This window comes from Condylura cristata, unplaced genomic scaffold, assembly GCF_000260355.1.
Source record: "Condylura cristata isolate star-nosed mole 26May11 unplaced genomic scaffold, ConCri1.0 scaffold00008, whole genome shotgun sequence".
Classification (NCBI taxonomy): domain Eukaryota; kingdom Metazoa; phylum Chordata; class Mammalia; order Eulipotyphla; family Talpidae; genus Condylura; species Condylura cristata.
The window spans coordinates 10174638-10196675 of record NW_004567109.1 but is presented as its reverse complement, the minus strand read 5'-3'; the positions used below and the strand labels follow the sequence as shown (position 1 = coordinate 10196675).

At 36.6% G+C, this 22038-nt stretch overlaps 1 protein-coding gene across 1 annotated transcript in view; it reads right to left on the bottom strand.

Annotated features, from left to right (window-relative positions):
- The window catches only part of KDM1A (lysine (K)-specific demethylase 1A), a 49414-nt gene that overhangs the window by 12353 nt on the left and 15023 nt on the right, over positions 1–22038 (bottom strand). The window contains exons 3-8 of the mRNA XM_012722549.1: positions 12108–12241; positions 10449–10527; positions 9176–9268; positions 8074–8180; positions 6006–6087; positions 5092–5186 (exon numbers count right to left, since the gene is read on the bottom strand). Coding sequence (XP_012578003.1) covers positions 5092–5186; positions 6006–6087; positions 8074–8180; positions 9176–9268; positions 10449–10527; positions 12108–12241 — 590 coding nt within the window. The remainder of the gene's footprint in view (positions 1–5091; positions 5187–6005; positions 6088–8073; positions 8181–9175; positions 9269–10448; positions 10528–12107; positions 12242–22038) is intronic.

The following is a 22038-nucleotide window of genomic DNA, read 5'->3' as shown; positions in this document are numbered from 1 at the left end:
TCCTCCCCTCACAGCTGACTTTGGACAGCCCTTGTTCTGTAGGCATAAATAAATAAATCTTAAAAAAAAAACAACCAAAAAAAAAAAAAAGGGGGGGGGGAAGCAAGGGATGCACACATAACATTAACAACAAAATCAGACAAACAAACCAAACCAAGTATCACTGCCACAGCTGACTGACACTAGGAAGACATAAACGCATCTCCGGTATACCGACTGGAGGCGCCTCATTAGAGCAGCAACTGGAGAGAGGCAGCCCCGTGCATTTCCTGCCTTGTTAAGCAGGCACAGGTATGTTGCCAGTGAAACCAGCAGCAATTTAAACACTTAGTTTTCATTAATTTTAAAATTCCCCTTTGAAATTAAAGGAATAGTTACAGAACAGTAACTAAAATATTTGTCTGTTAGGAAACTAATTACTGACTGGGAGAAAGCCAAAAAATGCTTTCTGGATGTATTTAAATCCTGAATCTATTTCTACAGTGAAGGTAGTTAGGTATGTTCTATTTGACATGCCCAGACAATGAAAAGAATTGCAGCAAATGACTATAATAAGCACCCCCTTTCTCAGGTCATTTCTTTCCCTTTATTCTCTGGTTAACTCTACAAATAAGTATGGAAAGAAGCTGGTATGTTGGCACTCTCTGAACATTAGGAACTCAGCAAATGATTACAAAGGATCAAGCACCACATTAGAGGACAGCGGGGTTCCTGTATTACAACACAGAACACAGAGCAGCAAACTAAGAAGCAGTTTCCGGGTAAAGAACCTTTACAGTTTCCTAGCAAAGGGTCACACAAAAAGGATATCACTTGAAACAGGGTTGGTTGTAACTTTTCAAAGTCATTTATTTCTCTTTGAAAGGCTGCAAAAATAAATTTACCTTTAAGACTAAGAGAATTTAGTGAGTCTTGTTATCCTAAGTGCACCGGTGTATCTAGACTAGTTTGGTATGGAGCATCCTTGAACATGATTAGGGAAGGTGCAGACTGTGTGTCCTGCTCATGCAGGATAACTTTAGGGAGAGTCAAGCAACTTTCTGATTAGGCTTCCTGGAGTAAGTCAGTCATGTCCAAGTAAGGCCAGCTTTTGTTAGTTTCCACTTTTGGATACATTCTACCATCACAAGTTCTCTACATCTTCATAAATACCGTCCCATCTATTTTACTTCTAATCTGAGTAAATTCTCTAGCATCAAAGCAGAATGGAGTCAAGTACAGTTAGAGTCCTGGTATAGAACGATCTGAGATTTAGTCAGAGAAGCCCTCAAAGAATAACACATTGACCTTGTGCCATATGAATACAATAAAAAACTTGCTAAGTTATGATAGGTGCTGAGTATATCCTGTTAACACCTTTGTAAGAGATCTGGCACCTGTCACCGTCTAAGTATTATCTTCATTCCCAAGAAGAAAATCAAACTATTTCTCCAAGTAGTTACTGGGTCTTTGGATCTCATTAACGTTTTTCTGTCACAGAAGGACACCAGCAGCACTGCAGACTGCTACAAGACCACACGAGTTTGGTTAAGATAGTAAGATAACTCACTCCCAAGTAAGGGGGGGGGAGCACAAAAATCTAGAATCTAAAGCCTCTGAATCAGCAGTTGGTGTACAGGAGATGCAGAAAACATTCAGAATCATTTCCCCCATCTCCCAACCAATCCATGTTTTTGGCTTCCTCACGGTGACTCCCCAGATGTACACGATAATAATCAACCCCCTCCATATCCACCTAGAGCAGATTATAACATAATTCAGATTATAATTCCATCGTTAGGCAATCTGAGGGCAGTTGCTATATTAGAATTCTAATTATTTTTATAGGCTTGGAAGACATTTCCTTTATAAGGTTATCCATATTAGAACCAAACAAGGAAGACCTTGCTCTAGTCACCCACTGTCTTATAAAATAAGCTTCCTCTGTCAAAAACACAGATCAACATTTTAGCTGCCAATGGCAAAATAAAAGAACACGAATTCTGGCTCTACAACTTATTGGCTATCATGATCTCAGGCAAACATATGTGTGAGCTTTAGATTCTGCCCCTGCAAAATGGAGAATGAAACAAGTGACCAACTTACTTGAGATTTCTAAAGCCATGAAACTTATTTGTAATTATAAGAATAAGTTAATGGAGCTGTAACTCTTAACTACCTGCTCTATAAGCCAAAGCTGGTCTACTGGTCAGCTTTCTTACCCTGAGCTAGACTACTGGGAACAGAAACATTAACATGCCTTCTTATGTCTGACTAACTTAGAGACTAGTAAAACTCAAAGTTCAAAGAATTTTTCTCAAATTTGAGAATGCTTGAAGAACTCTTCCACATGGTTACTGAACCAAACACAAGCCAACTTTGAAAAATCCTATAAATGACAACTATGAATTTCACTTGGAAAAATATCACTGCATACAAAATACTGAAAACCACACAACAGCTGAAGAGTTGCTTACTATAGCGGTATTCAAAGGCTGGCAGTGGGGAGATAAGGAGCTTATGCCAGTTGTGAATTAACACAATTCATTGAGAAAGTCTGCTACAAAAGAAAAAAAAAAAAGTCACCATCTAAACTAGCAGTATGGTTTAATGATGTGGTTATTTATATTCTGGCAACAAGCCACCTCTCTCGTCCTGCACTGGTAGCCAACAGTCTCCTTCACGGACAGGCAGCTGGTTGCACACCTTTCTTGAGAGCAATACTAGTATGCTATTTAGAAAAAAAATTGTTTTGACTGTATTAACGCTCATCTAAAACCAAAATAGCAGACAATTTCCTAGGTATTTTTTTTTAATCCTTTTTTTTTTTTTTTTTAAGATTTATTTATTTGTGCATCCAGAACTGTGGTACAGGCCAGAGGCTCAGGGGCGGTGAGAGGCTTCACCAGAGACAGAGTGGGGAGCAGAACAGGCAGATCGAGGAGGTACACTGCTGAGGGGAGCAGCGGGCGGGTCAGGAGAGGTCTGCCGCGCCATGTGGTCACCTCCGGGGCAGGCGGGAATCGAACTCATGCGGAAGTGGCTTTAGATTCTCAGTGCAGTGCTTTAACCCGCTGCGCCACCAGGGAGGGCCCTCCTAGGTATTTTTAATAAAAAAAAAAAAAGTTCTTCTGTTAGAAAGACTAAACCTAACTAAACTCAGAAATATCCAAAAGAAAGAGATGATGTCTCTTCAGTCAGTGAATATCTTTAGTCTGGATTCCACTATTTCTTGAGAGCTACTGTGACAGCCACTTTGGAGTCTTGCTTCCCGATTCCATTCTCGGCATTACTGCTCATCTACCTAAAACACCTATCTGGTCATGTCACTTCTCTGTTCTCATCATATATCATACACCCTAAATTATAAACTTCAGTCACCAACAAAATTCCATCCTTTCCCTGAGTCCTAGGATTTAAATCTTCTGCCTCCAATGATCAATGATTTCCTCTCTAGGACCATATGCTGAATTGAAGCTCTCAGCTCTCCTTCACGCCAAATCTTACCCCACTCTCACCATCCCCAGCCAGAGATTCTCTCCTTTGGCTCTTCCCATAAACACAGTTCTATCTAACCCTTAACAAATGTGCCTTAAGCTTTGTGCTAATGGTATACTTATGAATAATATATTCAAGGGTGTTTTTTTGTGGGGCAAGGGAAGAGGGGTGAGAAACTTAGATTTTTAATGACATCTATTATTCCTGATGCTCTTGGATTCATAAATATCTGGAGTCACTAGAATGTCAGTCCTTTGAGGGCAGAGAATACATCTTCAGTGCTTAGAACAGTGCTTAGATTTTGGCAAATGTTCAACACTTGGTGTTTGAGATTTGCTTGCTGTTTGTAAAATGCTCCAGAGAAAAAGAAGAAAAAGAGAACTGGATAGATGAAACAAGACTGGAAAAATGGGAGTCTAGAGTACTTCACAGTATTCTATCTACTTTTGTGTAAGTTTGACAATTTCCATAATAAAAATATATTTCCATAATAAAAAGTTGGGGAAAATATTTAAATGTGTACAAATCCCATTAATCCTGTGAGAGCCCATGTGGCAGGGACTGTCTCATTATCTCTGTATCCTTTGCAGATCTGTGCAGACTAACAGAAACTTATTGCGTCGTTGACTCTACCTCCACTTCTTTGTTCGTTCTCATCCGTTTATTCTGTCAGAAGGCTGCCCGCTCCCAATACCCCTAAAACTCTGGCAGGAAATCTAGATCCAAATAGTGGGGATAAGAACTAAGCATTCCCCAAACAGCTGTTCTCTGAAATGAATCCTATAAAATCCTATAAAGACAGGAATAGGGGAGGAAGTCCCAAGAGACTATCACACAAAATTCAATAGTTGGGGCCTTATCACTTTCAGTAACAACAGTTAAACAGCCACATACACAGAAAGTCTTCCTTACGCAAAATACAAAGATGGTAATGCGCTTCTGTCCTGAGAATTAGACTCCCTCACTCTGGATAGAGGAGAGTTGGCAAAAATTCCACTAAATACTAATTTTTGGATTTCATCCACCCCTAAAAATTAGAACCAATTTATATAAGCTGAAACCAATCAGAGTTGTAACCTACTCTCTCTCACTCCCCCTACCAAGTACTACTTCTAAGCTATTGTCACACTAAGCACAGGAAGTTCCTATGCCTCTGGTCAACAAATACTTTAACCTACCTAAGCCCTGGCTTCTACCAACCATCTGATTTTTAGTCCATCAAAAACTTAAGCCTACAAACAAAACACTGAAGTTATAAAGAGCACACGGAGCTAAAGCACACGGTGGGGGCACAATACAAAGAAAGAAAGAATCACATGTTAATTCCACAGGTCTCTTGGACTAGTTGGCCGCAGATTTTTAAATAAAAAGGTCAGCTGTCTAGCTTGCCTTCACTAAATGTTTAAAGATATAGGTCTATCAGGCATGTAAAATTCTATACAATGCAATAATCCCTTCCTATACAGCTTCAAGTTGAGGAACAACCAGAATGTGACATCATTTCTACCCTCAGTAATTACTGATACATGTGTATATTGATCCAGACATTGCCCCATTTTTTTTTCTCACTTGAACCAAGGACATTTTGATAAGTTCTGTTTGTCCTCAACTTACAGCTTGTCCATTTGCTTCATAAAGTGGGCATTTTTGCTTGATCTTGGCCAGTTCCATATTTACTTGTTTGCTGACCACTGCCATGGGATTCCCACCTAGAAAAAACTCAAACAATTAAGTACAACAAACCTACGAAAAAAGAACAAACACCTCAAAGGAAAAAAAAACCCTTTTTTCAAAATTTAAAATATTCAAAGCTTAGGGTAAATGCCCAAAGTAAAATAAATATGTAAGATAAGCATAAAGAAAGCAAAATATTACCTATAAATCTGCAAGTAGCTGACACTGTTACCAATATTACCTGTAAATCTATAAGTAGCTGACATTGTTACCTTCCAGATTTTATGTGCATAAAATTATAAATATATACACACAAAACGATTATTATGCACCTACTGCTTTGCCATTTTTTACAACTCAGCAAAAAAATTGTTGACATTATTTCACATTAATATGGAGCTGTATTAATGAGGCCACTAAAATTTTAGTGGTTCATAAGTTCTCATTATATAATAGCTTAATTTTCTTATCCACTAGACCACATTTAAAATGCCCCAAATGCAACATGGTCCAGCTGTTTTCTTAGGGTAACTCCTTAGAATGTATATGCTATGTCAAAGTGTTTATGCCATTTAAATTTTGGACATACTGACACATATTTTCAGGAAGACTACTTGTCAGTTTACAAGTACCTCTACTTAGAAAATACTGACAATGTAAACCAATGGTACTTCAATAACTATTTTAAAAATAATTACCAAATAAAAACGCTGTTGATAAGAAAAAAATATCTCCATTAACAGTAAGAACACTACCCTAGGCAAGTACGTTTTGAAATTGGATCTCTGGCTTTAAAAAACAATCTTAGGAGTCTTGGATTAAACAAGCATTAAAATACAAAACCAAGAACTTACCAAGGCCTGTTACTACCATGGCTCCAAGATCAGCTACATAGTTCCCTTTTCGAAATGTAGCCACTCTTCCACCCACACGATCCTGTTTTTCAGAAATTAAATGGCTAAAATAATTCTATTTTTAACTGTAAGAACCTAGCATGGGACCATCCCAGGTTTCTACCTTTTAAAAAGAAAAGTGTAATTTACAGTTCACATGGAGTATACTGAACAGTGCTGTAGGCACTAAGAAACAGTAAGTAAGGCTTAACTGGAATACTATTGAGAAGAAGTGGGTCATGAATGACATATAAGAAATACAGAATTAAATTATGTAAGGAAGGTAACAAGTTGACAGCCAGAAGACGTATTTAGTCACAGGTACTGCTATCTTTCTACTTAGCTGTCTCTAATACTGCTTACTGTATAGGCTAAGCAAAGAACAAGCACATCGAAACTATTTGTTCACAAATTCCAACACTCAATGCTCTTTCCACCACTGTTCCAATTTGGCAGTGTTTGCCACTGTTCCAAAGTTAAGCACTGATGGTCTTGGTAAGACCATTATCACAAATGGCTATCTGAGGCAGTCCCATGGCAGGGGCAATGTCTACTTGGCATGAACTGTTGACAATACCTCTCTCTCCTAAATCTGCTCAGGTTTACCTTTGCTGCCCAGGGACTTTCAAATACGGGGAAACCTTACTGAGTCATAGTGATACACTTAATGGTGGATAATATGAAAATATTTTGTAAATTCCAAGCAACCCAAAAACACAAATGAAACAAAACTTGTGCACTGGATTAAGACTTCCCCAGATTAAGGATCATAATGACCCCATTATTCTATCCAGTATTCTTAAGTACATAAGATCTGGTATAGAAGGCATATAAACAACTTTTGAATCAAGTTTAATATATTTTTAGTTAAAAGACTATATCAGAATTTTTTATTTCTTTCTTCATACCCTACCCTATCTGAAGAGATTATTAGGTTTTTTTTTGTTTTTTTTTTAAAGATTGATTTATTTACTCATACAGCACTGGGGTACAGGCAAGAGATGCGGTGGGTGAGAGGATTCAGCAGAGACAGAGTGGGGAGCAGAACAGGCAGATCGACGAAGTACACTGCTGAGCGGAGCAGCGGGCGGGTCAGGAGAGGTCTGCCGCGCCATGTGGATTGCCTCCAGGGCAGGCAGGGATCGAACTCTTGTGGAAGTGGCATAAGCTTCTTAGTGCGGTGCTTTAACTCGCTGAGCCACCAGGGAAGGCCCAGATTAAAAACCTGCATAAAATTTCAGATTATTTAGGCTGTCTGAGAAGTGTTTTCTTTTAAATGGAGGTAATCCAGGGAAGGCATTTAAGCCATGGAAAATAACAAACCTCAAAAATAGTTCATGAAGCTAATTTGAACACTGAAACACAACGTTCTTTTTGCCATCTGTGCCAGCACCTCTTTCCTCCGTCAGTTTTCACTTCTCTCTCTGGGACACTGATAAAGGAATCAACATCTTGGTTTCATCAGACCCTGAAAGATGGCCACTGCACTGTGGAGATGGTCCCAGATACAAAAGTTACTACCAATAACAATAACCTGAAAATACCATTAAAAAGGTATCTGGATCATTTACAAACTTGAAATACTCACTGAGCATTTTTCAAAGCTGTATTGTCCAAACTGCATCATTTGGGCCTCCCTGACGGCCCGGGGGTAAAGTCTCAGTGCCTTCACCACTGCAGTTTGAGTTTGATCTACAGGCAGGGAGGTGACCCACATGGCACAAGGAGAACTCCCGTCTCACCTGTTGCTCCACTCAGCAGTATATATCTCAGTGGATCTGTCTGTTCTGCTCACCCCCTGCCTATACCCTAATTCTTGTATGCATAAATAAACCTTTAGAAAAAATGCATTATCCAAAATAAATAAAACACTATTCCCAATGCTCTGAGTATTATGCAAATCAATTGTATTATAGAAATCATTTGATTTACCGTTCAAGCTGCAGGAATTCTTAATTTGCACCAGTTTACTACCTCATTTACCATTATTTCCATTTGATCAGGCATAGAGGCAAAATAAAGATCTCACCCTGGCTTCCAAAAGTGTGACATCCATTCCGAAGCTTTGTAACTGACGAGCTGCTGCCAAGCCCGACACCCCAGAACCGATAATAATTACTTTCCCCGTCTTTTTGGCTACAAGCAAAAAACAAATAAAAATTAGAATATTTTGTTGTAGTGTGAGTTTACATTTACCTTTTTTGCTATGAAAATCTCCATGTTTTTAATATGTCATGATGTCTTACATAGCAAATAACTGCTTTCACAATTGTGAAAATAAATATGTCAAATTTTGACACATTTATTTTCAAAATATGAAAACCTGATACAAATTAGCAAGTATTTGAGACTTACAAACTTTAATTCAATATTGAAAAGCTAAAACACTTAAGGTTTATTTTCTCAGTAATGTGCTTCAGTATCTGTAATCCTTGGTTAATTTACTATGAATAATCTGATTTACTTTATAATATACCAGGACAATTTGAGCAGTCAATCTATTCATTCTTAAAGCTATTTCTTCTAAGCTCTACTTTTTGCAGTCTACTTTTGAAGAGCTATTAAAACATTAAAATGTTAAATGCAAAATATATCTCCTGCATTCTTTGCAGATACTATCTAGACACCATGAAGGGGTAATATTTAAAATTAATATTTAAAAACAAAGATGCCGGGACTATGGTAATGGCATATGGGTGACTTGGTGATGGGAAACCCGCAGGGATTACAATTGAGATGAAAGAAAAAAAAAAAGTACAAAATGATGTAAAAATAAACTGTTTTAAAATTAAATAAAGGTGCACCCTGTAGCATGCAAAAAGCTGGCCAGTGAGAGAAATCCCCCAAACCCCTGCTTTGAAAATTGACTTCTTCCATTTTTAACAAAAATTTTAACTGATTTTCTTCTTAAACTGGAAATCCAGTATTTTTACTAAGTACCCACCAAACCAGAAATTATAGAAAATGCACATTAATGAGGGTTTTACTTAAATCTGAATTGTAACTTTATTTTTACTCCAAATATAGATTAATAAATCAAAATAAAATGCTAAAAGTCTCCTGGAAATAAAATAACAATCCCAGATTGTAACTTAAAACCATGAAATTCACTATCTGGGAGTTCTTCTTACTTGGGAGGGGTTTTATCCTCTTATAGATGCCAAAGTTGATAAGACCATGTCGCTCTAAGTAACTGTGAACCCGGTGGACAAGCACAGTATCACCTATAAAATAAACGGATTTAAAAACATGCTTATATTTTTAGCAGTTTAAACAGAAAATCTACTTCACCATCATGAGGTCACTCTGTTTTCTATAACTTCAGGTCACGTAACTCCTTTAAAACAAAGGTTACCTTTTATATCACTTACATCAAAATATACCGATATACCTTACATCGATTATTAATTTGTGAGGTAAAGCATCTCCTGGATTCCTAGTAGACATTATCTAGACATCGTAAAGAGGGTAAATAATTATTTAAAAACAAAAATGTATCCTGTAGCAGTCAATGAGAAATCCTCGAACCATCTGCTTTCACAACTGGCTTCTTCCATTAACAAAAATTTTAATTGTTTTTTTTTTCCCTTTAACTGGCAACTCAGTATCTTTTACTAAGTACTCATTGAACCAGAAAATACAGGAAATGCATTATTTATAAAGAAAATTTACCTAAATCTGAATTATAAGAAGATAAACACGGGAGTATCTTTACTCCAAATAATAAGGGGAACATAAAATTTAATTTTTTAAGAATAATATCCTATTATTCCATTACTGATGAAATAAAGGACAGAAACCAACACTTTTAAAGTGGCATTATGCTCATTTAACTTTGGCAAAAACTTTACAAGACTATTTCTGGCGAGTGGGAAATGAGGATGTCAGACAGGCAGTCAATCAAATCCAACAAAGTACTTCATCAGTAAAAGTTGGAACTTAAGGCCCTCCCTGGTGGTGCAGCGGGTTAAAGCACAGCACTGAGAATCTGAAGCCACTTCTGCATGAGTTCAATTCCCGCCTGCCCCGGAGGAGACCACATGGCGAGCCAGACCTCTCCTGACCCGCCCGATGCTTCCCTCAGCAGTGTACTTCGTCGATCTGCCTGTTCTGCTCCCCACTCTGTCTCTGGTGAAGCCTCTCACCGCCCCTGAGCCTCTGGCCTGTACCCCAGTTCTGTATGAATAAATAAATAAATCTTTAAAAAAAAAAAAAAGTTGGAGCTTAAGTCTCAGGATTATTATTAGCCATTGAACTCCCTTGTCTACACAATTTAAAAACCAGGAAGCCAATTATAAAACATGAAAGAAAATATTCTCTAGCAAAAAACCATGAGATTCCTGGAAGTAAACATCAATTTTCATCATCAAGTCCAAAATGAATGCTATTAAACACATTACTTACTGTTGTAAGGTGCTTCTAATTGTTGGAGAGTAGCCTCAAATGTCAGCTGAATCTTTGGGTTATCTAACCATAACTGCAACTGCATTTAAAGAGAATAGAAACTGTATTACAAAGAGAAATGTACCATTTGATCAATTTAAAATATGCATTTAACTGTGAGTTTTCCTTACGAGACAGTGTGAGGTGGTGCGAGTTATATTCTTGACAAAGAAACTGGTGAACACACTACTGAAGAAACTGGGAGATATTTGGCCCCCCAAAATAAAAATCCTATAACTTGCCAAAATCAGATAGCCAGTAGACAGCAATTAGCATTTAAACCTGGAATATGACTTTTAAAATAATGAGTAAGTAAAATCCACAAAATCAAATGATGGGGAGAAGGAAGTGCTGTAGCTTCAGTTTTTGGCTTGCACAACTAAATGATGTATGCCATTCAGTGAAAGAGGAAACAATGGACTGTTGTTAAGGATAAGCCTACAAAGCAGACAACAACTAGGAAAGCAGGAGAAAAACCAATATGCTTTGGTTAAGTCTGCATAGGGACTAACGTGTTGGGGAGAAAGAAGAGGTCAATTATTTGGAACACTGCTGAGAAGGCAGTAAAATAAGATGAGGAATGAAAAATATGACACAATCAATGGGCTCTAATATTAATTACCTTCAAATTTTATATTTATTGGCAAAATGCAAGACATTAAATGCCACCATATGTAAGTCTTAGCTAAAATTTAATAGAGATTGCTTCATACATTTCAAAACAGTTAATGTTGACTGTATGAAAACAAACATAGTAACAAATCCATATGCATCCTCTAGTTTTATTTGTGGCCCCTGTTAAGAAAAAGTGGAATTCCTTGAGTACATACTGGATGTGAGTTCCTCAACCTTCAATACCAGCCTCTGGCCTCCTTCCAACTTATAAAATAAGGCTAAGTAAATAACAGAATCTAGTTCAAGTTGCAATTTTAAATCTAGAAGCAAAAAATGTAGTTTAAAGTAAGAAAACTGGTATTGTTAGACTCACTGGGGTAATAGGCCAGAGGTGTGAGGCGATGAGAGGATTCACCAGAGACAGAATTGGGAGCAGAACAGGCAGATCAATGAAGTACACTGCTGAGGGGAGCAGTGTGCGAGACAGGAGAGGCCTGCTGCACTTTCGGCCGGGGATCAAATTCACACTGAAACAGCTGTGGTTAGCTTGCAGTGCTACATCTAACCCACTGCGCCACCAGAGAGGGTCTGTATTATGGTTCTTATGGGAAAAAAAAAATCCTAACTTATGCCCTATTTCATTGCCAGAGATGACTCTAACCAGGGCACTGTCCTTCCCCAAGTCTGGACTCCTGGCCAGAGAAAATAGAGATCACTGTAAATCTACCATGTCATTCAAGTAAAAGGTAAAAGCTCAGATGAAATAAAAAAATGACAATCTCAACTTAAAAAGTCCACTTAGCTCAACTATGGATACTATATTCAGAAGCTGATTTAACTAAATACCAGAAGGAAAAATCTAATTTTGGTGATCTCTGGATAACAGTATTTGTAGGCAATTTAAAAATTCTTAATCTGGTTTCTAGTTTTTCTCCATGTTCTCTATAAAAATAACATACACTTTTCATAATTCAGATGAGGGGAAAAGCTGACATGGACACTTACTGTGCGGTTTCTAATGAACAGAAAAACCTTCTGAGTCTGCTGTGGTCCACTGATGATATCTGGAAAACAGGCTGCTTCTTGAGAGGTCATGCGGTCGTGAGGAAGTCTACTCTGGAAAGCTGCACCTTCCACACCTAGCAAAGAAAGCAAAGGACTTCTGGAAAAACTGCAAGTGAAATCTTAACTAGGTATAATGATTATGTTTTAAACTCCATTCTTGCCTGAAGAAGCTCTGTAAAGCCTCCCTTGGTCAGATTGAACTTGCCTCCATTTTTATAAACAAAAGCCTGAAACAGCTCCAGGATCCAGTCACTCTTTTAATACTCCAAAATTTATAGTTTACTAATGAGTAAAATAATATACCTTATGAAACATGACAAAAAGGCATTTAGAATATTTTCTTCATTCACAAAATAGCTTTTATAATATTGGCCAATACTCGTAACTAAAATTAGCATCACTGATAGAGATATTAAAACTAAAGAGCCAGAATAAAGTACACTACCAGGAAAGCAAGAGAAGCTCTGGAGTGAAAAACACAATTACATGCCTTCTTTTAGTGTTACAGCCAGCAACATGAAGAGGACCTTAAGATTCAATACCCAAAAGTATTAAATGATCTCATTAATGGTACCATCCTTTAGTTCTCATGATTCAGCTCAGGCAAGCAGTGAGAGAAATTAAGCAGACTACAATGAGACAGAAGAAAGCAAGGATATTTGAAATACTTTGCTACATGATACAATTAAAAAAAGTTACTACATATACTACACACTACATATACTTACAGTATATATCCTATATACAAATAAAATATATGCTGTTTTAAAATTCTTTAGTTATTAAATTGATTATTTGTATAAGCTGGTGGTTAAATCCATTTTTATAAAGTCTACTTAGAAATACATTTATGTATATTTTACTGGTATTTCTAAGCTCACCTTATTAAAAATACGTAGCCAGTAGTTTATGAAAATGTCAACACTATGTAAAGCAGTGTTGCTGAAATACTTAAACATAAGTAACAAAATGGGCACCAGATAGGCACATTTAACTATCTGAAGCACATAAAATAAAGTTAAATGAAAGGTAAAAGTAAGAGAATAAAAAAGCAAGGTAAAGCTCTAACTGAGAAAATATGACAGCTAAGCTACTGAGGTGTCGTTTCCACAAAGACATTCTAGTGGCAAACACAATATAGGGAAAAATAATGGTTAACAAGTGGCCAAGAAAAACTCTAATGCTAATATGGACTACACATTAAGGAAAACTTGTTTTTGGAGAAAAATCTATACATCCAACAGTAAAGGCACAATTACAGTGTTCACATTACTGTATCAAAACAACAATCTTCATATTTACTGAATCCCAACCTAAAATTAAAGACAGGTCAATTAAGTATACACCTTAGAGGAAAAAGTAACCATAGAGTCATATTTTGCTGAGGACAAAGCATGAAATTACAAGGCACGAATAGAAGAAACGTCCACTATCAACAGTATAGTTTATTACAGCAATATGAAGTTTTCTAAAACTGTACAGCTTTCATGCTCCTAGTCCACTACCCCAAATAAAAACAAAATATAAAAAACTAAATAGAATACAAAAGTATGACCAAAACCAGGTCACATTATAAGGAACATCATCTACTCAACAATCCTGAGTATTTAACCCAAGTATCTTTTAAATAGGCTCTATCTTCATGCATTCTTGAGCGTACATTATTCATGTGAATAATCAATGAACTCTACAAACACCCTCTCAAAAATTGGGGTAATTTCCTTTATTTGCTAACTGGCTTCTATATCTTTCATACATGGTCACTGAACATCAATTCAATTGTAAAATATTACTGCCAGTAACAAAAATGGAGGGAAAAATAATCCATTAAATTTTATATTACACATGGCTGCTCATTCCAAGTGTTCTTTATCATTAAAAATCACTCATAATACATTAAACCTAAGAGAATTGTGAGACTATGAAACTTTTCTTATATATAAAAAAATCATGTCTCAGTTTTACAGTATCCCTAAATCAAACATCAAAAGTTTATTTAGAAAAGGAATTTAAAGAGGGTAAAAACTGTCATTAAGCTATTCATGGGGGAAAAAGGTTGATGATAAACTATGTACGGAACATTCTTCTCCATCTCTGTCTCCTACACAACATCTGTAACACTTTAGTCATTTTTAAATACCTTATCAAATTTTTAAACCAAAAAATATCCTAAAATTTCAGCAATTATTTCCTTCCTTTTGGGTTTTAGAGATCAAGACTAGTATTTTGGATGGAATACCATTATGAAAATCAATGTAGGAAATATGCAACATATAAATATAACCTTTATTCAAAGGAAAAAATATATATGTTAATTTGGAACCTAAACTCTTCAGAGGCTAAGTCAAACATCTTTCTTATAGGACAGCCCCAAAATGAACTAATAAACCACTCTGGATAACCTAATTCAGGAATAATTTAAACTTGATTCTTGAAAAGTTTTATACTTTGGTGTTTGTATGCACTTAACAGAATCTGGTATTCTGGAAATTTAGAATGTTCTAAAAATGTTATCTAAACTTTCTTAAAGCCCCAAGGTTGTTACATAGCCAGCTTGCCCTCTATTTAATTCCTCCTCTTTATGACAATACACAGAAAACTCCAGCATTACTTTTCTGAATGTACTAAAGCAGAACTACCGTTTCTAATGGCCTGACTGGCTTACACTTTATCTGAAAACACAGTAAAAATACACACATAGTTAAGGGAATAATTTAGATTTTCCCAGAGAGATTAGAAACAGAAAAAGGGACAGGAGCAAATTAGGCTACATAAAGCCTTCTATTCCTTGAAATCATTCTCCCCACTATTCTGACATGACACAGATAGCATCCTGAGCAGAATATGGTCACTGGTAAAAATTAGAGACGAGAAGGCCTTTGTGAGAATTACGTGACTCCCCCTACCCAAAGTAGGTAACTGTAAATAGGATTTCTAGTTGAAGAATAAAAACAAAAGTCTGATGGATCTACCTAAAAAATACTTAAAATCAATTAACTACAGATATCCAGTCCTATCAGAGTTTAAAAATAAAAAGGAATAAAGGATATGGGAAAGGGGAAAAAAGAGGAGACTCACATGATTCCTTATGCTTTCAACTAAAGCAATCTTTAAATGATTCTATGAGTGAGGGTATAAGGAAGAGTCTATGCATAAAAAACAAAAACATTCCTGTGTTCTCAGTCTTCCAACTACTGGTATATCCTGATGGAGTGATACAATACTCTGAAGGCAGGAAGCTAAACAAAATGACCTCAAGTTCCCACCTAACTTTTAATACTTAGGATGTACATACAAACTTGATGTATATTTTTAAATGTCAAGATATGATCCTGGCCCCAATATGCTCATGAGAGTCATCTGACTATACTAAGAAAAGAATGCTGATCACCTATAAGCCTCTACCTTTGATCATCTCGCAAATGCATGCTTATGAATATGACAAAGATCTGAAGAGAGCTCTTAGAAGGTTCAGAATAGTCAACACCACTTGTAATACACTTAAAACTCATGTTCTAATAAGTCAGTAGCTCTACAGTTTTATATTTAAGTCTGCTTTCACTTTCAGCAATTAACTTGTGTTATTTACTTAAAAGAGCAAATGTATTTACACAAAACAAAAAGCAACAAGAAAACTTGCATTTTTTTCAATATTAAAATTATAAGATTATCCCTATCTTCAACAACAGTTCCATGGAAGATCCAATAGTGCACTGCATATTCTTGAAGGTCTGTCTACCATAGATATAGACTCTGAATGAGGAATTTAACTCCTAAGGTAATGAAGTACGATTGTCAACCTCAGTCCTTGGGATAGCATTTAAAGTCTATTATCTTTATGTTCTGGACCCTCCAGGTACTAATTTCTTTATTAACACTGAACTATCTATGATCATAGAAAGTAAAATATGAGTACTCCCTGAATCTGTACTATACACAAATTGTAAGACACATACCATTAAAGTATACTTAACCCTTGAAAAATTACAAACTCCAAAAATGAAGTAATTTAACACATGTATTCTAATTCTTTCTAAATGCATATGTAAATCAGACTGGAGTACTGGAACACACAAAAACATCCTTTAAGAGGCAAAGGATGAAATCCAGACATACGCCTATGAGTTCCTGGAACTATAATTCCAGATGGGCCCCTATAAATCACTTAACCTTTTCTTTTCCCCAGAAGTAAAAATCTCATAGTTTGGTCTAAAAAGAAAGAGCATTTTTGAGTAGACTTTTCAAGAGATAATTTTCTTGTGAAACACAAAATGTTTACAATATAAGATATGAACGATATAAGTGTTAATTATAAAAATTGTGCCCAGCACCATTTCTGAAGGGAGTTACTTCCCTGCATAATTCCAACTAATCCCAGAATGCCTTTCTGTCCTATTTTTTTGAGGACTTTCCAACACCTATTGCTCTCTTCTGTACATATACAGCAATGTTTCTTCTAAAGGTCCCATAATTCTTACACCTATGCTTTATATCATGTTTACTGTTACTATAAAGGTTGCTGGGGAGAAAAAGACCCACCATCTCCTCAAAAACATGAAAAGTGGAGGGCTGAGATCGGCCTGAGGACTTCAAATGGCTTTGCTTGCCTTTGTTCTGGCTACACGCCTATCATACTGCTCTGTAGGTTAAATTTCTCCTCACTAAAATGTGGATACCACAGCCAAAAACACTTGCAAGCATCAATCCCTGACTTGGCGGCTCTTGCTAAGTGGCAAGCATCTAATGCCACCCTCACCTGATGCTTGGCCGTCTCCATACCCTCCAGAACTGTCGTCTTGAAGTCCTCCTGCTTGCCCTGTGGAAGGAAAGAGGAGAACTCAGGGACCTTACTCCATAAATTAAGATAATATCTGGACATAAAGGCCTAATAGTTGGTGATTCATGGATTCACCACCAACTAGTAAACCCATATTCAAAAAGCTCCTTCTTCTAGAATCAAGGCCCAGGAAATCACATCATAGTCTTCCAAATTCTGATCAGGAAATTTCAACTTTACATGCTGATTCTTGTTGAAAGATAGCAGAACAAAGTACATGATATTTCTAATCACTAAATCCTTGCTGTTAAGTCTTATTTAATAGTTAAGGTTGAATGGGAAAAAGGAGATTCCAATATCTTTTACTACTTGTTGCTAGACTGAATAGGGTGACATGGGCTTTAGGTTCTGTGGCTACAATATACTGACAGCTCAATATTTCTGTAACTTTCCCATTCTATCTAAAAAAGAATACATATAAGGTAACAAGAAAAATATTATTACTTTAATGAAAAAATTCTGTTTCCAAAGCAGGGGCTGTAACTAAGATACAGTTCCAAAAGAAATTTCATTTACTGTAGACACTAGACAGTACTAGATCTCAATAAGCCAGTGCTTCCTTAGAACTTTAGAACACACCATGAGATGGCCAGCATTCATATGCCACTACAGGTAGACCCATGGGGGTCGGGGGCAGGCCAGTATCTGGAGTAGCTTCTATCTCAAGGAACACAATCAGCCTAAGTAAGACACTGTCTTTATTAATGCACAGAAGAAAAACTTCAAAAAAAAAATTCACAATCTGAGGATATATCATCTTCCAGACTCAAAATCTATCACCAAGACAGATGCTGTAATTCTCTTACACTGCTAACCACCTCAGTAACGACAGGAAAACTAGTCTGATCTTTGGAAGATATGAAGACACTACCCCACACCACATATACACAGTGATATAAAACTGTATAAGCTTCATTTAACAGTTTGAAAGAATTCCAATGAGAAAGCAGACTGATTTATTCTACCATTTGCATTAAAAGGAAGCAGAAAAATGAAACTAACAAAGCCCCCTTACTTTAAGAATGCTCCTAGAACTGGAAGATTTAAAATAACAACTTCAAGTACATGAAGGTGCTTAAATATGATTTTCTGTAACAGAATGCCTTGCTAGAAGGTATATGCTCTGCTATGAAGGTAGACTAGGATCTCATTCTAAAATTATTTCATGATGTTCTTGTCTGAAGGGCTCTTTGAAAGTTCTAGAAGGTTATGGTTCTCAGACAAGACCTGTGATTTCTTGCTTATAGCCTTTGGAAACAGGCATATCATTATGAAGAGATGATAGCAATCTTTAAATCCAACATGCAAAATGCTGATCCTACATTTTTAACTTTTAAGAGTTTAAATTGGAAATGTTCATTTTATTCCTCTAAAATCTTTCAGTGTTTCATAAATGAAGTAAATTGTTGTCACTGTTTTGTTTAGCTCCAAATGAGACCAGGCTACTTTGGAAGACTGAATTGTATTTAAAAAGAGAGGGGAAAGGGGTTCACGAGAATAAAGTTTCCAAGAATGGCAAAAGTTAGGCATCAGGTACAGTATAATTCCTCTCTCAAATTATGTTCCTGAGATGGCAAAGAGTAAGTCTTCTGCAGTGAAGGTGTCTCACTATTCCTAAAAGTAAATAATAAAAAAACAAAATATAACCAAACTAGCCAGTGAGCTATTTTATCCTTCCAATTTCTATTATTTTTCTTCTCCTCCCACATGTTATTCAATGTGTTCATTCATTTATTTATTTTTAAGCAACAGGTAGCTCTTTGATTGACCTTTTTCTCATCTGTACTTAATAGAAAGATGGATTTCTTGCCCCTGACTTATGTACTTAAAACAAGGTTATGCTTTTAGAAGGTAAGACAGTCTTTACTCTTTTCTGCTTTTGAAAAAAAGTAATTAATGAAACTCTCTTTAAGACACCGTTCTTTGAGAAAGACATGTAGGAGAAATATGTAAACGATTCAATACCTTGAAAGGATTTTTAAAAGAGATCCCTCACAAAAGAAGAAATTCAAAAAAGAAATGAAACTCCAAAGTATTACTTAAGCAGAGAAATAGGAGAAAACCAAGGAGACGTAAGAAATAATGGAAGGAAAAAACCCCAAGAAGTGCTGAAAATTAAATAAAGGAATAATATATCACTTGATTTGATAAAGAAACTTGGAAGTAAAGATGGGAGGCTATTATTTTCTTTCTTATCATAAGACACTCATGAGTATTTTTTAAAGCAGGTTCATTAGAAAAGGGACAGGAAAAGGAATGGAAACTTGCATAGAAAAGCAGGCAGGAAGAGCTCTCCCCTTTTGAGTATTCTGAGAGTCTATTTTTCCAAAGACAGCTGAAAACAAGTAACATCTTTATTAGTGGTATTACAGACCAATGTTTTGTTTTCTTAAAAACAATACACATAGAAAGGTCTGCAGCTAAGTTTCTTTACAGATAGTGTTCCTTATTAGGACATAAAATACCACATTCATTTCCTCTTGGGACTTTCAGCCTAGGATTCTGCTTTCGACGATACCACAAACACATCGATTAGGGTTATCTTCCATAAGCTCAAATTCAAAAAAAGAAAAGTAAACTATACAAAATGTGATTTCTTAATAACACCTTGATTTTGGACCACTGAGCAGGAGACTTCTGTTTTCACCCCTAACACATACACACATTCCCTCTCTCTCTTCCCACTATCCTAACTTTGAAGTAGAGACCCTTAATATATCCTTATTTGTGCAGATCCTCTCCAAATTGAAAATAAAATCTTTGGGTTTATCTTTGTAGCTTTTCAGTTGTTCTCTTAGTAAATAGTGAAATACTTTAATTATAGTCACACTCCTGGATCTTTTCTCATCTTGATTTAATTCTTAAGAAACCACACTTCTAATATCTTAAAAGGAAGTCTATAATGACTTTCAAATATTTTTATCTGGCAAGCATGGAGGTAAGAATGGCTTGTTGTTCCCAGAACTTACTAACCAAGAGACTCATTTTTGACTCTTTAGTTTCTTAGAATCACATTCAAATGGATAACTTTTATAATTGTTTTTGAGACATTTCAAAATTGTTTGGGAAGCAATGATTTCTAAAGAGCAGCTCAATTTATCAAAATAGCCAATACAGAATAAGTGATCACCAAGCTGATTTCAACTGAACTTGACAAATGGCGGTGGGGGGAGATAAACATCTCAAAGTTAAAACCATCTTGAATACCTAAGTATCCACTACACTGACATACTGGCTGAGTTTCCTTATTTAATAAACTCACTAATTCAATGTTTACTAAATGCCCATGCCCAAAGTGCCACATACAAAACCTCAAGTATAGATTGAGCACATATTTTCATAGAGCTTTATAATCTAACTGGGTAAAGATGAAATATCCAGAAATAAATGATTTTTTAAAGTAAATGTGAAGCTAACATAATGGGGAAATCAAGGAAGCTTTTCTGAACAAATCCAAATTGATATAGATAGACTGAGATGCAGTGAAAACCACTAGTATGGTCCAGACATTCCAGAAGCAAGGAGAAAAGCCCAGCATAGTATGTGCAAAGAATTATACTGTCCCCTGCTTAATAAAAGAGAGGATCTCAAAAAGCAGAGATCAAATGGGTAGGCAAAAAGGATCACATTGTGTCAAAATCTAAACTTCATCTTAATAGCACTAAGGGGAAAGCTGTATGATCTCTGACAGGAAATCAGCAAAACAAGCGATATTTTAGCTAAGCTAGCTTGGTCACTTAGCACAAAATGGATTAGGGAAAAGAGGTGCCCTAGTTAAAGATCTGATCAGAAAGGTACTGAATAACTGATGTGAAGTAAAATCCACTAAAAAAAGTGCCAGTGAGAATGGGTAAAGCATAACAAACCTAAGAGGCTGTGCAAAGGAAGATGCAGGACTTTACAAGAGACTTGCTGAAAGGGATAGGGCGACTTTAAAATGACTCTAAGTTTAAGGTCAGGAGAGTAATAATGCAAATGACAGAATGGGAAGTATGGGAAGCAAGCTAGTAAAAGTAAATAGCAATACGCTAAAGGTGCTTGGACATCAAAGGAAGAATGGAGCAGAGGGCCTCCTTGGTGGTGCAACCGTTTAAAGCACAGCACTATGAAACTATCTGCAGCCACTACAGCACAAATTTGATCCCTGGCCAGGAGGTGACCCACATGGCACAGTAGACCTCTCCTGACCTACCTGCTGCCCCACCTGCTGCTCCCCTCAGCAGTTATGTTTCAGTACATCTGCCTGTTCTGCTCCCCACTGTCTCTGGTGAATCCTCTTGCACCTCTGGCCTGAGCCACAGTTCCTGTATGCATGCCTGCATGCATGCATAAATAAATAAAAGAACGGAGCTGAAAGACATCAAAATAATACAGAGATACACACAATAAAGGATTGATCACAAAGATATACAAAGAACTGATGAAACTCAACAAAAATAAAAACCCCATCAAAAAATGGGCAGAGGAAATTTCTCCAGAGGAAATGCAGCCAGCCAACAAGCATATGGAAAAATGTTCAACATCACTTGTAATAAGGGAGATGCAAATTAAAACCACAATGTGATATCACTTCACACCAGTGAGAATGGCACATCTTAAAACAACTAGCAACAACAAATATTGGCGAGGATGTGGTGAAAAAGGAACTCACCTGCACAGTTACTGGGAATGCAAACTAGTACAATCACTATGGAAAACTGTTTGGAGGTTTCTCAAACTGCTAAAAATGGAGCTTCCATGTGATCCAGCAATCCCACTCCTGGGTATCTACCCAAAAGATACACACAAAAAAAAATCCCTGATTCAAAAAGGCACTTGCACCCCCATATTTACTGCTGCTTTATTTACAACAGGAAAGACATGGAATCAACCCAAATGCCCAAAAGCATTAAAAAGATGTGGTACAGGGCCCTCCTTGGTGGCGCAGCGGGTTAAAGCACTGCACTAAGAAGCTGAAACCACTTCTGCTTAAGTTCCATTCCCACCTGCCCCGGAGGTGACCACATGGTGTGGCAGACCTCTCCTGACCCGCCC